General features: G+C 37.3%; 1 protein-coding gene across 4 annotated transcripts in view; it reads right to left on the minus strand.

Annotated features, from left to right (window-relative positions):
• Positions 1 to 15,584, minus strand: part of LOC141460304 (uncharacterized) — a 762,362-nt gene that overhangs the window by 370,887 nt on the left and 375,891 nt on the right. For all 4 annotated transcript variants that reach the window (XM_074140196.1, XM_074140195.1, XM_074140193.1 and 1 more), the window contains one exon: positions 2,386 to 2,486. In XM_074140196.1, the coding sequence (XP_073996297.1) occupies positions 2,386 to 2,486 (101 nt within the window). The remainder of the gene's footprint in view (positions 1 to 2,385; positions 2,487 to 15,584) is intronic.

Below are 15,584 nucleotides of genomic sequence, written 5' to 3' on the forward strand. Positions count from 1 at the left end.
AAGGACGGTTTGCAGCTGTTCCAGAAGAATCCGCAGGACTTTAAGCGTCGTTTCGTCACTGTGGATGAAACATGGATACATCACTACACTCCTGAGACCAAAGAACAATCTAAACAATGGGTTACCAAGGGGGAATCTGCGCCAAAAAAGGCGAAGACCGTTCCTTCGGCCGGAAAGATTATGGCGACTGTCTTTTGGGATTCGCAAGGAATAATCCTCATCGACTATCTGGAAAAGGGTAAAACTATTACAGGTGCATATTATTCATCGTTATTGGACCGTATGAAAACCGAGCTGCAAGAAAAACGCCCACGATTGGCCCACAAAAAAAGTCCTTTTCCATCACGACAACGCACCAGCTCACACCTCAGCAGTTGTGGTCGCAAAATTAATGGAAATAGGGTTCCAATTCGTTTCACATCCCCCCTATTCTCCAGACTTGGCTCCCTCGGACTACTATTTGTTCCCCAATATGAAGAAATGGCTGGCGGGAAAAAGATTTTATTCAAACGAGGAGGTGATTGCAGAAACGAATGGCTATTTTTCAGACTTGGACAAATCCTAATATTCGGAAGGGATCAACAAATTAGAGCAGCGTGGGACGAAGTGTATAAGCCTAAAAGGAGACTATGTTGAAAAATAAAAAAGGTTTACCCTAAAAAATTAAGTAGTTTTTATTTTTGCACGGACTTTTCAAACGACCCTCGTATGTAGCTTTATATCACTCCATTCCCAACCATACCCAAAACTAAGCTGTTCTGCCTTAATAATATCGTAAGAAATCGCTGAGCTCCTAACTATGCCCACATTCATGGACTTAGGTCAGCAAAACGATTACTCTCGACCTAAATAGTGGTACACCGTAACCTTAAAACGTTTAATCGCCATTCTTACATTCTGAATTGATCGCCTTACCTATCTGTTATTGGGCTACCCAAGCGGGAGAAAGCATCTTGGCCTTCATCTCCTGTCTGACTGTTCCCCTCCTTTATAACATTTTATCCTGGTACTAACAGTTCATCCACCATTCAGTAATCTCCCAGTCACCTGATTGTTTTATGAGAATGGCCGCTGGTTCAAAGCCAAAGTCCAGCTGGTCCGATTCACGGTAGGTCAAGATATCAATGTTTCTCATTGCAAGCCAAGAGTAGTTATTGGCGCTTGGTTATTGTAAAATTATTAAGTGGCGTTTCTTGAAGATATACTTAGATGTCTTAGAACCTGTTTGGAGCGTGGGTCCTGTACCCAGAACTCTACCTAATTCTAAATTTAAGGTTTTCATTTTTGGAATCTCAAGAGGGTGAGTGAACCTCCACAAAAAGCCAGGGTAGTTAATAGTTATAAAAAAGCGTGTTACACTCTATTCAGAGAACTCCTGGAGTATCTCTTGGAGAGAAGCGACTTGTCACAGGTTACGATTCCTTGAATTTGGTCCGAAACCGAAGAATCGGATCGACTAAAGGATCCCAACGGAATTTCGAGCTTGTGTTTCGTTTATTTGAGATTTAAATCTGAAAGACACAAATATATTCACAGACTCCAGAACATCATCTTCATATTTAAATATAGTGCTAAAACTTCAAAGTAAATTATTTCTCAATAAAAATTACGATTTCATTACATTGAATTACTAAAGAGATTAGCACACAATACTAAATTAAACATACCAGCCAAACTGCTCTACGGAGAATACCAGAACTATCGAAACATAGACAAAGGTTTGGTTCTAGTCTGACTGTGGGTCTTATTGGTCTATGAATTATTACTAATAACTATGAATTCCATTAGAAGTTTCAGATAATGAAGATTCAAGGCTTCACCAACACCGAAGTCCCCCCCAATACCCAAGTTTCAATTCTAGATTTCTAGTCAATGCTAATAAGTTCCATGTTTAAATTTACTACGGTGGCTACTAAAATTGTAAATTGTATTACTATTTAACATTTTGTAGGTTCAGATATTTTTGAAATGAGACAATGATGTCCACAATTTTAATCATCCAAGGACACTGAAGTCTTTTCTTTTAAATATTTATAATTTACCAATTTCATTTTGGTTCGTGAAAATAATGTATTGTACTTGATATGGTTGCTACCTAGTGTTAAATATTCATGAACGTCAGTTCTAATTTTTTTATGTTAAACACAATTTAATACCTGTAACTTAAATTTTAATTTGAATAATTTTGATAGAGTAATTTTTTTAAACGAAAAAAGGATTTGAATCAAATGTTCCGATTTCGCTGGAATAGCCTAATCTCAAAAAAGAATTGACTCGGACGATCTTAAACACCCTCTGAAGTCCATTAAACAAAACACAACACCATTTATGGACAAAGCTCAAAAAAAAATTTATCAAAAACTTCATACATAAGATATTACTTACCGATCTATAAGAGTTTTGGACTTCCTCAGAAGTATCTCCACATGTTGACTCTGGGATTCGTCTGAAGATGACTTCCCCAACAGGCTTCCATGCAGATTTACCTGGAAATAATAAGATAAAAGTTAGAAATTATTAAATAAATTGGAAATGTGATTTAAAGATGGTAAGTCTCAAAACATCACTTTCGTCGCATTACTCTCCAGTCTCCTATAACCTAATAACCTACCAGAACTGAAGACTTTCTTGGACATAAAACTACAGAACTACGCTTTTAGCAACTTAAAAGACTCTTTAGATTATAGATCTAAACGGTCTCTAGACAATAAAAGAGTTGTGGTATTCAACCAAAGGTACCACAATCAACAAAGAATTCAATCTAAAATACTTCGATTCACACTCAACGCTTTTTCCACGTTTCTAACCGAACTATACTCGTATGTAAGTAGGCGCCACGATAGCCGAGCGGGTTTAGAGGCGAGACTCTCAAAGCTTAATATGTATTGTGGTACTGGGTTCGATTCCCGGTCTAGACACCTTGGATTTTATTTAATGGTTAATAAAAGAAATTTACAGTAAAGTATGTTTCTAGTCGCCTCCGTCCGCGACACCTAATTTGGTAATTGGACGTACAGCCCCGCCTGAAAAATAGGCGATTACTTTACTTTATTATTTTTTTTACTCGTATGTAAGGCTTAAATAGCCTAGATAGTCTTACAGGCGAAGTTATTTTCAATATTCCTTTCTGCAGCCTGATTACCAACATTTTGGAATACTAGATTGTAAAATCGTCAAGTTTCTTGGATAGCCAGGCGACTGATTCTGGTCTTAATCCATTATTATGAAGTATGTATAATATTATTGAGAGATAGTTTCAAGATTCTGACGAGAACTGATTAAGATTTTTCTCGATTGGGTGCTCATTCATTCGGTATCTAGGAGCATTATTATTATTATTATTATTAATATCCAGCACTATTGGATATGTAATATTGAACTAGGTACTTTTAGCACAAATTTTACGTTTACATACACGAATTTTACATACAGATCTTAACTTTCCTTTTATCAATCATGACGCCAAAACCCGATACAGGAAACTCTTCTTCAACACTGTATCAGTCTAGCTCAAAATCCTTCATCTAGAACTCTTTCTGACAACCCAACAAAACGTCTTGAAATACAGTGGACTCATGATCTCCTCTCTAGTGAAAGGAGTGGCAACAGTTCAGTGTTTTGGTTCAGGGTTACCGCTGGATATCTTCAATTCATGTGTATCTCCTATTGTTCAGTGTTATTACTGTTACTAGTAGCACCAACTCACTGATTGTAGTACAAATAAATGAGAGAAAAATAATAATAATTAGAAAATAGATGGTTCAAGGAATAAGACGTTACTAATGGAGATGAGCTAAAACTTTTGCGTTTTCAAGCAGTGTTTCAAAAAAGTTACTAAGAAACTGGCTTATTGGGACTCACAATTAGACTCGTAAGACTAGAGAACTGTCTCATAAGACTCACATATGGGTGAACCAAGATTAATAATTTGAAGTCTAAAAAGTTCTTTATTGAAAGAATAACAATTACTAGATTCTAGTCTGGCAATCAGTTCCGGACTGCCTAGTAACTGTACACCGAAGTTGATTGAAGAGTACAAGATGTCAGACCTAGTGTCATGAATTATGAAGCCAGTTTGGCAGGGGCCGTATATGTAACAAGTTGTACCCAACTACTGTAGGGAGGCAGCTGTCGATCAATAACATCTTTCTACCAGAAATACATCTTGGTCAGGTGCAATTTACAACATAGGCCCCCCACAGGTATCACTTAAATATATTAAATTTTGATTGCGTAATATTTTCATATTTTTGTATTTACATTTTTCTTCTTCAAGAAAATGCACTTTTCCACTAGCACTCCGGTTGACAAATATACACTTGCAACAAAGCAATTTCAATATCTCATTTGATTCTCTTGAACTTTGACAGGTACTATATGTGGCGCCAGCACCCATTAGTTGAACTAAGCTTCACTAAGAACCGCATATAAATGAAGATTCAAGGAACCCAGCTTCTCAAATATATGGATCGTTGATTCAAACATTTACTGCCTTCACCCAACCGTAAGTTCTGTCACAAAAACAATTTTCTGAAAAAAATTAAAAGCTTAAAAAGCTATTTATCAAAGTTCTTCTGTTCATCCGATTTTATTCAAATTTGAAATTTCCTGATTACAAATTTAATAATTTTGTTTTTAAATTTAAAGAGTTTCAACTACCGAGGACAGTAACACCCGGAACATTTCGGGAAGTATTGTTCTCTCGTTACAGGCAACACTCTCCATCACCGGACATTGAGCTCGAAGAAGCTTCTAGAAACGGAATATCTAAGGAACAGCAGTTTGACTCAAATGGGGATCTCCGCGTGGGAATCCAGTATGCTCACCACTCAGCTAATCCTTTCCTCATACTTAATACTATAAAGATTACGCTGAAATACTACTTTACAAGAAATCCTGTTTCCTCTCCTCACCCTAATGTGGAAACAAATGAATTTTCCGAACGAATCATAGCTCACGTTCACGGTGGCTGGCTGTTAGAGAGATTTTTTTAAAAATGATTCTTTATTATTAACATACAAATTTTCATCTGCTATTAATTTTTCAGTATACATGTAAATAAGCTGGAAATTTTCAGCTCATTCCCAAACTACGGCCCGCGGGCCACATGCGGCCCCCTGAGGACATTTATCCGGCCCCCGCCGCACTTTCGCGGAAGGGGCATCTCTTTCATTGGTGGTCAGTGAGTGGAGCACTGTATGTGGCGGTGCCGCAAAGCGCTGCGTCGCTCATGTACAGTACTACTTCCGGTGACGCGGGACGCACGCGTCATGACTCCGAAAACAGTGTAAAATAACAGCAGAAGTAGGAAGAAAGTCCAAAGCACTATAACTAAACCGGAGCAGGCCCATAGTTCCCACAGAAATACTGGGCAGTTTGGTGATTTAAATTTACTTGTTCTTTATTTTAAATATTCTATTTGTTCCCGTTTTTGTTTTTGTTTTTTTTTTTTTACTTTAAAATAGTTTGTTTTATAGTCCAGCCCTCCAACGGTCTGAGGCTCAGTGAACTGGCCCCCAGTGTAAAAAGTTTGGGGACCCCTAATGTAGAGTATGTAACGTAATGCCTATTTTTTCAGACAGGCTTTAGTCCAACTATCACTGGACGGAGACAACTAGCAACAAATATATACACTACAAATTTCTCATATTAAACATTCAATAAATTAAAATCCAAAGCTTAGACCAGGAATCGAACCCACTAACCAAGAATACATCTTAGCATCGCGGGTCTCGCCTCTAACCGCTCGGCTATCGTGGCGCCTGGATGTACAGAGGATAACCCAAGCATGAAATTGGTCTAATCTTTGAGAATATAGGATAAAAAGTGGTCTAAACACCTCATGGTACTGTGGCCCTTTATAAGTAATAGTGTAAATGTTGGTCTTCAGGTTACAAAACATTACAACGCGTTCATTCTCTAGTACAAAGACTGTGAATTTCTCATGAAATATAAATCAAATAACAAAAAATCTTGATTCTGATTTATGTCCAAAATTTTTACAATCCTTAAATTAGTAGCTGTAGTTTGAACAATACGAGTGCAAAAGGTGAGATCTTGAAGTTGTAGAGTGATTGCAAATTGTGGTGGAATGAATACCTTTCTAGTGAATGAAAAGCTCCATGAGAGGGTAACCTGTCCAGAATGCTTAAAAAGCACTTGTAGCCAACTCAACAGTCCCTGGGCCTCATGAGTATTGCTTAAGAGCTAAGTAAAGTGGTTTTGTATAGATAACACCCTCATAGTCTGTGAGGGTTAGAACAATCTTTTAAGTCAATTATTTTCTTTCTTCAGCAGAAATTATTGATTTACTTTGATTCATCTTTAAAACATTTTACTTTCTATTACTTATACTTTACTTTCTACTTAAGTAAGTTAAATTTTGAGTAAGTAAGTTGAATTTTGACAAAATGGTTTCCCTGTGTGTACGTGTTTACTGGGCCATAGGATATGCATTGAGGCATCGAAGAATCGTGAAATGGTGGAATGATTGCATTTTTCGAGAACCTCACAGTTCAAAAGGAATGGCTTTGAATCCACATCAGCATCACTGTCAAGTTTTCCAATAACTGCATTGGCAATATACCTGCCCTCAACGTCAGTGGTTTCATCAATTGACACCCAAATCGGTCCATCTTTGATATGTTCTCGAATTTTGGTTAGTGTATCTTTATAGATATCCTCCAGGTTGTTTTTCCGCAGAGTGCTCTCGTCAGGCATTTTTTTCCCAATATAGGTCTCTAAGAATCCTTTGAAATGAGGATTTTTAAGTTTGTGGAAAGGGATATCTGCTCTAACCAAAGCCCGACACAGATCTGTACTCAGAGTAGACTTACTTGATGTAAGGAAGGCTTGATAGGACGTCCTCTCTTTCTTTCTGTTTTTATTCTCTATGTGCGATCCGGTGGCAATATGTTGGGTGACTTGGGAACGTTGAGAGCAAGAAACGCGCTTGTCACAAGCTGTGAAGTACAAAATGTCTCCATCACTTCGAAAAAGTTCTGCTGGAAACTCGCGAAGATATTTAGCAACCAGTTGTTTGTTTGAGGCCGATGTTCGTGGCATTTCACCTAAAAAAGAATACACTAAGTGACCGAACGAAATGAATTGGTCACTTCAACGAACGAGCTGAAAGAACAGACAACGTCAGACAACTTCAAAGAACTAACAAGTGCCCGTCACTGTTTAGCAGCATTCTGTGTAAATTACAATAACCATTGTACCCACTGTGATTCACAGCCCTACAGTCTGTGGTTCACAGTTCCTGTCAACCACCTCCCAATTATGAAAATATGCCCAAAATGAAAAATATGAAAAAATATGTACATATTTTGATTAAATATGTAGAAATATTTATTTATTTTAATCAAATATGTATAAATATGCGATAACATCCAAATATGTGGAAATATGTGAAATAAAAGTAGACTCAAACGGCTTAAAAAGTGTCAGTATGAATACTTCTAGTTGAAAAACGTCTGTAAATTGCCTAGAAAAAAATATGTAAATACATACGAATCCGTTCCCTGCTTATGAGTGTTCAGGATAAATTTTGTATTTTAATTTTCTTTACAGGAAATCCGTTTCAGCTCCTCTCGCCTAAGCATAAAATAAATTGCAAGGAAAATAAACCCCTCAGAATATTGTGGAACAAAAGAACCTAACCAACAAATAAACGACATCTGACAGTTTCAAGGTCTCCTCTGTGAACTGACAGACGGTAGAAATCTCATGCAATATTTCCTGTTTCACTGCATACTGAATCAAAAAAGTTGCAATAATGGTATTGAAGCATTTTATTTATTTACTTTAAGCCACAAAAATGACATTAGCAAGATGCGACAAAATTGCAACGTTGAATTTCAAATCAATTCGCAATCAATATTTTCTGCATTACATTATAACTTCTTAAGAACCTTTCTCTGTAAGATCGTGGAATTACATTCTGTGTTCATTTATTTCGGCAAATAACTCTTTTTCAAAGGAAAAATAGATTTTCACTTTCTCTTACTACTGTAAGAGCAAGAACCAGCGATTGTGACAAATTTTCTGTTCCGAGTTTTCCGCCCGTACTTGCATGTACTTGTAAAATTGCAAATTAGAAGAAAATCAAACTAATCAGGAAAAGCTACTACAGTTTTAGCAATTTTTCCACCCTCAAAATGATCTAATGACTTCCCTTAAATTTTGAGTAAGCTCTTCACGTCTATTTCACGTAGAAAATTTTTCACGTATTTTTAAGTTACCAAACAATAATTACAAATATTTTCTTCTTCTTCATTTCCTATCTCCTTTGTGCCGTGAGGCTTGGAGGAGCAGCCCCAATCCAACCCTACCATCGGTGCCATCTTTCCCATCACCGCAAGAGATTCTCCTCTAGCTAGGCCGAGACTTTCAATGTACTTCTCTTACATGGAACGAGGTCTGCCTCTTGCTCTTTGGCCAATAGTTCTGGCATCCATCATTTGCTGCTTGGCCTTCTGTCCATCCTCCATTCTCAAAACATTCTCCCCCTACGGGCTGGGGTTAGAATAGGTCCGCTCCCTTCCAGGATGTTGTAAGAGGCGACTAAAGGAATAGACCGAGAGGTCGAAAAACATATCTGATGGTGGGCAGCAGTACTATCAGTAGAGGCATGGAGCCAAAGACAGATGTTTGTCGGAGGGGGCCGATGAAATCAAATCAAAAAGCGGAGACCAGCGGTACTGGGGTGGATGAGATAGTCGAAGAGAAGACAGCCCATCTAGGGGTCCCGGCAACCGAAAACAGTTGGGAACCCCTTGTCCCAGGGGCCTTCAGCATTGGGCCAATCACCCGTCTGAAATATAACTGATTCAAAGTAACAAAAGTGTCCTCAATAATAATTATTAATATCATCGCCATTAACCTATCTCATCGTCAATAAAACTTATTGAAAAACTTAATCTAAATAAAAGCTATCTGATAAGTTACAAACCAAAACTTCCATTTAGTTATTTTTACATATTAATAAAAAATAAATTTAGCAAATAAAGAAAGCAGCTTTTTTGGGAGAGAAGACAAGTTAGGCTTTTCCCTGAAGTGACGTTTCAGAACCCCAATAAAACGGTGCTCAAATTTGTCTAATATTTATTAGATGAGTAGGGAGTTCCAAAAAAAATAATTAAATGATGAGTTGGAAGTATACGTGCACCACCAGAAATGCATAATAGTCAAGGTTGATTTCCGGTTCTTTGTCATTTACTAGGAAGTCTCCAAAGCTTTTCTTTTTAAATTGGACATAAAGTATGTTTTTCCCCAGAGGATACGTTGATGTTCTGAAGGAGCTGGGTCGTCACCTTTACGGCAGTCTTTTGGAAGTGAACTATTATTTTGGAACAGTTACTAAGTTTTTTAGAATATCTAAGTAGATGAACTGTGTAATGAACCAAAAAAACCTGATGAACTCAATTTTTAATGAACTAATTAGAAATTAAATAGCAAAACTATTCAAACTGATTTAATGGATTTAGTTGAAAGTTTTGTAAGTCGTTAAGACTTTAGGTCCATAATATATGAAGTTAGACGGTAGCTGTGTGATGTTGATGGTGTAGAAATAACGGGTGAATGATGAATATGGAGTGAATAGTTAGGATGTTCCACTCGCTGCTGGAGTCTAGAAGCCACTTCAGAATGTATTACCCATGGACATTTCAGCATCCTCATACACTGAAGATGTGAAGCACAGTTTTCCTCCAGTTTCCCATCATATGACGTGCCCACTTTGTCTAGCTTGCCCAAGTTTTACCAAACCAGTATATGGTAGTTTTAGTCCCTCATATATATCCCATTCATACCCATGAGACCGGGAAGGGATAAAGTGGGCTGGTATCACTTTTGAACATCATTCAAAATGTAAAAGCTTACTCTTTACGATGGTGAAAAGAAGTAAGCAAGTTTATTAAGCGCTGAAATGTGACTCCATATCCTGTAAAAGCATTATTAGGCGCCATGGTAGCCGAGCGGGTTAAGAAGCGAAGTGGTACTGGGTTCGATTCCCGGTCTTGGCCTTAGATTTTATTTAATGGTCAATAAAAGAAATTTACGGTAAAGTATGTTTGCTAGTCGCCTGCGTCCACGACACCTAATTGGTTGTTGGACGTTAAGCCCCACCTGAAAAAATAGGCGATTACTTTACTTTACTTTTTTCCTGTAAAAGCATTACCTAGGGTTGAGGAGGATAATCGACTTGGTACCAGTAATTGACATTCCAGCAATAAAAGGGAATTATAAGGGATATGAACCGTTTTTAGTGGTGATTTTTTCAATTTTGATACTGAGAAGCCTTAGGGCAGCAGTTCTAGAAAGATATTAATTATTGGAAGGCTCCTTGGTATCAGTGGAAGGTTATTTGGGTTAGCAGTTCAAGATCAACGCAGGAACAAGCTGTTGCTAAGCTTAGTTGACAAGAAAGTAAGTTCACTTTTATCTTATTTTTCGTTTATTTGTTCGTATGTTCGTGTGGTTATCAATGTACTGTTATATTTCTAATAGATTTCATTTATGTGGATATTTTTTTAACTATAAGAAGCATTTGGGACTAAAATTGTACTGTCAATCACTGGTCCTTGAAACCGCAATTTGCCCAGTAATTGACGTGTTTGTTAATTTTAACAAATTAATTAATTTGGCTGTTGGCTGGCAGTGTATAATGTTAGTGAAAGAAGTTTTGAAATAAAAGCAATAGGCCTAGTCTTCAACATTGGGTCAAAACTTTGTCAAATCACTGGTTAAATAAAGGGAATCCCCCATTTGATAATTATAGCCATTATTAAAGTTCAGTGTTTGGATAATTCCAGTTCTTATTAAAAGTTATCTAATTAAGCCGAACAGTATATCTCCAGATAATGAAATAACCAACTTGTTGATGCTTTTGAGCTATCCGAGCTTATTTTTCATCACCGTTTTAATTCTATTTCACACAGTTCATCAGCTATTCAGACGTCCAAAGATTTTTCTATTGCACTGTCAGTCGTTACAAACTGTTATTGTATTCAGAGTTTTGGGAGCATGTTCAATTTCTAATTTCTAATCTACTCTCTTCCACCCAATAATCTTTTCTCAAGTCAATTCACCCAGTAAATACTTTCTAGTTGTTATGCATCGAACTTTGAAGATAAATCCTCAGATTTGCCTACTCAAGGTGATGGAATCTAAGAGCTACAAAATGTGTATTACGAGTATTTCAACCATACGAGGTGTGGCTATTAAATAACGAGACTGTTGCTGTAAAACATTTTATTTTTAATTTATACATATTTAGTTATTATCACCTTCAATATACACCCCTCCCCTATCCCTACAACGCTCCATGCGAATTTACCATTGTTCGAAACAGTGCTGGAAGTCTTTTTCTGTGAGCTCCTGCATGACGCGTGCCGCTTTTTCTTTCAAAGCTTCAACGGATCGTGAAATCGTGTTCCTTTTAATGCAGATTTGATTTTGGGGAACAGATAAAAGTCACATGAGGCCAGTTCAGGCGAATAAGGCGGTTGGCCTAAAACTGGGATGTCTGTACTTGGCTAGAAACGTTTTGACAGGGTGAGCCGGCGCACTGTCTTGTTGGAGAACCCATGACTTTTTCTTCACACAAATCGGGTCGTTTTTTCCTTACTCTTTCATGGAGTTAAGCAAGTACCTCACGGTAGTAATGGTAATTAATTATAATCGATATTTTCATCCGTTTTGGACCTGGAAGGGCGACCCGGGCGGTCATCATCTCCGACGTCTTCTCGGCCATCTTGGAAACGCTTGAACCACTCAAAAACTCACGCAAGTGATAAACATTCATCGCCATAAACTTCTTTTAATAAAAGATAAGTTTCAGTAGCGGTTTTATCAAGTTTTGATGTGAAATTTCACGACAATTCGTTGCTCTACTACATGTGTAGTATCATGTTTTCGGACAAAACGAAACTAACACCTCTTACACAAAGGACGGTTCCGGTCAGACAGATTTCTCTACAAACACCTGTGACGCTGCAATCGAAAGAGAAGGCTTTACGCTGCACAGCTGTCGGTCTTAGGATTTGGCGCATGCATAGTTCTTCTGTAGCAGCATCAGTCTCGTTATTTATTAGCCACACCTCGTAATTGATAGAATACTATGCCTTTCTAATATTGTATTTAAACAGGCTTTAATTACATTGCATCTTACATCTTAAGAATAACAGTAAACATTAATTTGCCTAGTTTCGAAGCCCTGTTTAAAACTTCAGTTTTAAAGAAACTACCGAATGGGGAGCTTCAATGCCCTATTATAAGGAATTACTTCTTACGATTGCTTGAACTCAACAGCCGGACGGGTAGATGGACTTCATATACTACTTACACGCTGTTCTCAACCATAGCTTTATCTCTCTCACACACATACACATCTTAACCAAGAACACCCCAGAGGGATACCATGGTAGGAAGCTTGCCTCTGGCAGACAGAAATAGCCCGGAAATGGTTATAAAACTACTAAAGGTTTACCGTTTTTGTTTCTTTGCTGTACTAACCTCAATACAATGCTATACTTTTCTTGTTCTTCTATTCGGAAATGCAATAAGTAAAATTGGGCCAGTTTAGGAAAAAATGTTTATTTACAAAAGAAAATCTATTGACGACTCCCCCTAAAACCTAACTAACTCAATATTTCCTGAGAAAAGTGATAGGTTTCTTTTACTTTACACCCAAGAGGAATCTTACATTTTGTTCAGTTTGTAAATATAAAAAAGTCTTAACGCCAACGGTTCGAACTATATTCTTCAGATTATTGTCACAGAATTAAGACAAACTACCAACTAGGATAGAAAAAGTGGCTGTGAAAGGTTTGAAGGGTTAAAGTCAGGTAGGGCTCAGAACAATGGAAGCTGCCAAAGCATCAGATCTATTTATTATAAGGACCACTCGATTCGCATTCAGAGACACTGAATTCACTCATTGAGGATTCATTCTTTTAGAAATAGTTTCTATTTAGTTTACCCAAGTTAGTTATTGTAATATTATCAGTAATATATCTTTTCTATTGCATTTAGCCCTTCAGCCTTCCTAATCAAATCCAATAATATTAATAAAGCCTTTTATTTTTAGAAAAAACTAATACAAAAGAAATTTCATTCTTGAACATAATAAACAAAAGACATACACTGGGTCCAAAAGACCATCCGTGGGATTGTTGCCTACAATAATATACTTAAAAATTAAAAAAATTGCTTTAAACTTTGCAGATTGTAGATTGTATTAAAAGGACGACTCCACCAAAAAGGAACGCAGGCAATCCAAAATGCCCATTGTTCCCCGTCCACCGCTCATCTCATAAGAGGTACCGGGGTTTAAAAACAACAAATCCGGCTAAAGGTTGTCAGATGCCAATACAATAAACTAATAAAGTAGTAACAGGATACTAGGGAGCATGACGACTCAATCGCCCAGTGCACTGAATAAACCTAGAAAGTTCCTTAAGATTACCAGATGCCACAATCTCCGGTAGGGAGACATTTACCCTACCGAAGACGAGAAATCTAGTTTTAGAATAAACGGGACACACACCTCTACAAAGTGCCGCACAGTCTCATTGGACTCACCACAGCCAGCGCAAATTGGCGACTGAGTAAGACCGCATTTGAAAAGATGGTACGCTAAATTCGCATGTCCACTCCAACACCTGAACCAACTGGCGGATACGGGTCACCTACTAAAACCAACTATATCCGTTTTTGACAGGCCAATAATTTCCTTAGCCTGACAGCAGTTTCAGCTCGGGATCTCCACCGTTTCCGATGTTCCTTCAAAATCTACTGCTCCACCTCTGTTCTACAACGTCGATAGGATACAGGGATAATGGGGCTGAGGAGTCATTATCAACGCAGCTCCTTCCTTTGCTGTTTCATCAGCAAGTTCATTACCCGGAATCCCAGAGTGACCAGGGGACCAAGCAACCGAAACAGTATTCAAAGCTCCCAACTAAAGCTTTAAACTTTAATTATAATTTAAAAATCACAAAAATATTACTGAATATATTGTATTATACCATTATTTATTAGAATTTGATTGAATTAGGCAATTACGACGAGAAATTACAAGCGTATTTACAAAAATTTATAATTGGATTCCATTTGCGATAACCATTTAGATATGTTATTAGTTGCTCTTTTATGAGACTCTCCTTTTCAAAAAAGCGAATGCGAAACTCTTTAAGTTAATCAAATCCAATATTCGGCTCGTATCTATTAACTAATATCTACTTAAATTTCCTTTTAGAACTCTGCTCTCATCAATATTAACCACATCATCTACAGCTACCAACAATTTGCAAAAAAAGAGATCTCGGCTAATGTAAATAATAGTTACCCGGAGGTGTGGCCTGATTATTTTTAGGGCATGCGCAGTACTTACCGTTGAGTTTTTAAACTACTTCCCGCCAATGTACTGTATATAATTTGTTTGAATTTCTTACTTCTTATGTTTCGCGCGCATGCGCAGTACACTTACTGCATAGCAACTGCGTCCTTTTTTATGTATTATCAGTTCCCGCGAGTGCCCTGTTTGTGACTTGAGGTGCTTTTTTTTTGTAACTTTATGAGCATGAGCGTTTTAAATTTGCAGTTTTTTTTTTAAATTAAAGCATGAATGTAGTGTGAGTGAGGATGGAGTAATGAATGTTTTAAAATTTTGTATGGATGTTGGTTTGGATGTTCTGGAGGGAGTCCGCCAAGTATACCCTCCTCAGGAAAAGGACTCCACAGGATAAGGTAAGTTTCTTTTGTGTTGTTTTTTGTAATTATTGTAATGAATCTTGTGACTCAAATTAAAAAATTGAGGGTGATTAGGTAGGTTAGGAGGGGGTGTGGGGGCGAAGCCCCCCATTAAGAAATAAATAAATCAGGGGGTGTGGGGGCAAAGCCCCCACATAAAGGGGGGTTTAAATAAAATTATCAATCTTAAATAAATAAATCGAAGTGATTGTGATTCGCTGTTACCTTATAACCCGCCAGATTTAAATGTAAATATAAAATAAAGAAATAGTTTTATATTTATATTTGAATATGGCGGGTTATATAGTAACAGCGAATCAGAATCACTTCGAATTAGGCCACACCTCCGGGTAACTATTCTTTACATTTACCGAGATCTCTTTTTGTAATGCAATAAAAAGTAAAGTAAAGTAATCGCCTATTTTTTCAGGCGGGGCTTAACGTCCAACTACCAATTAGGTGACGTGGACGGAGGCGACTAGTTAACAATACTTTACTGTAAATTTCTTTTATTAACCATTAAATAAAATCCAAGCCCTAAGACCTGGTAAAGAACCCACTAAACCAGCAAAACATATTAGTTTCGCAGGTCTCGCCTCTAACCGCTCTGCTACCGTGGCGCCCTTGTAATGCAATATGTAGTTCATATAATGTGCAATAGTTCTAGCAAAATATGTAAATACAAAGAACTAAATATAGTTCAAAAACGTTGGCGACAAGAATTTTTTAATTCAAAAATTGACCAAAATTCAGTATTCCTTGAACAAATAATAACTTATGACAACACGAGATGGTTATACTTGGATGTTTTCCCATCCTCCGGCAGG

This window comes from Rhodnius prolixus, unplaced genomic scaffold, assembly GCF_049639745.1.
Source record: "Rhodnius prolixus isolate KJV_2025 unplaced genomic scaffold, Rpr scaffold_6, whole genome shotgun sequence".
Classification (NCBI taxonomy): domain Eukaryota; kingdom Metazoa; phylum Arthropoda; class Insecta; order Hemiptera; family Reduviidae; genus Rhodnius; species Rhodnius prolixus.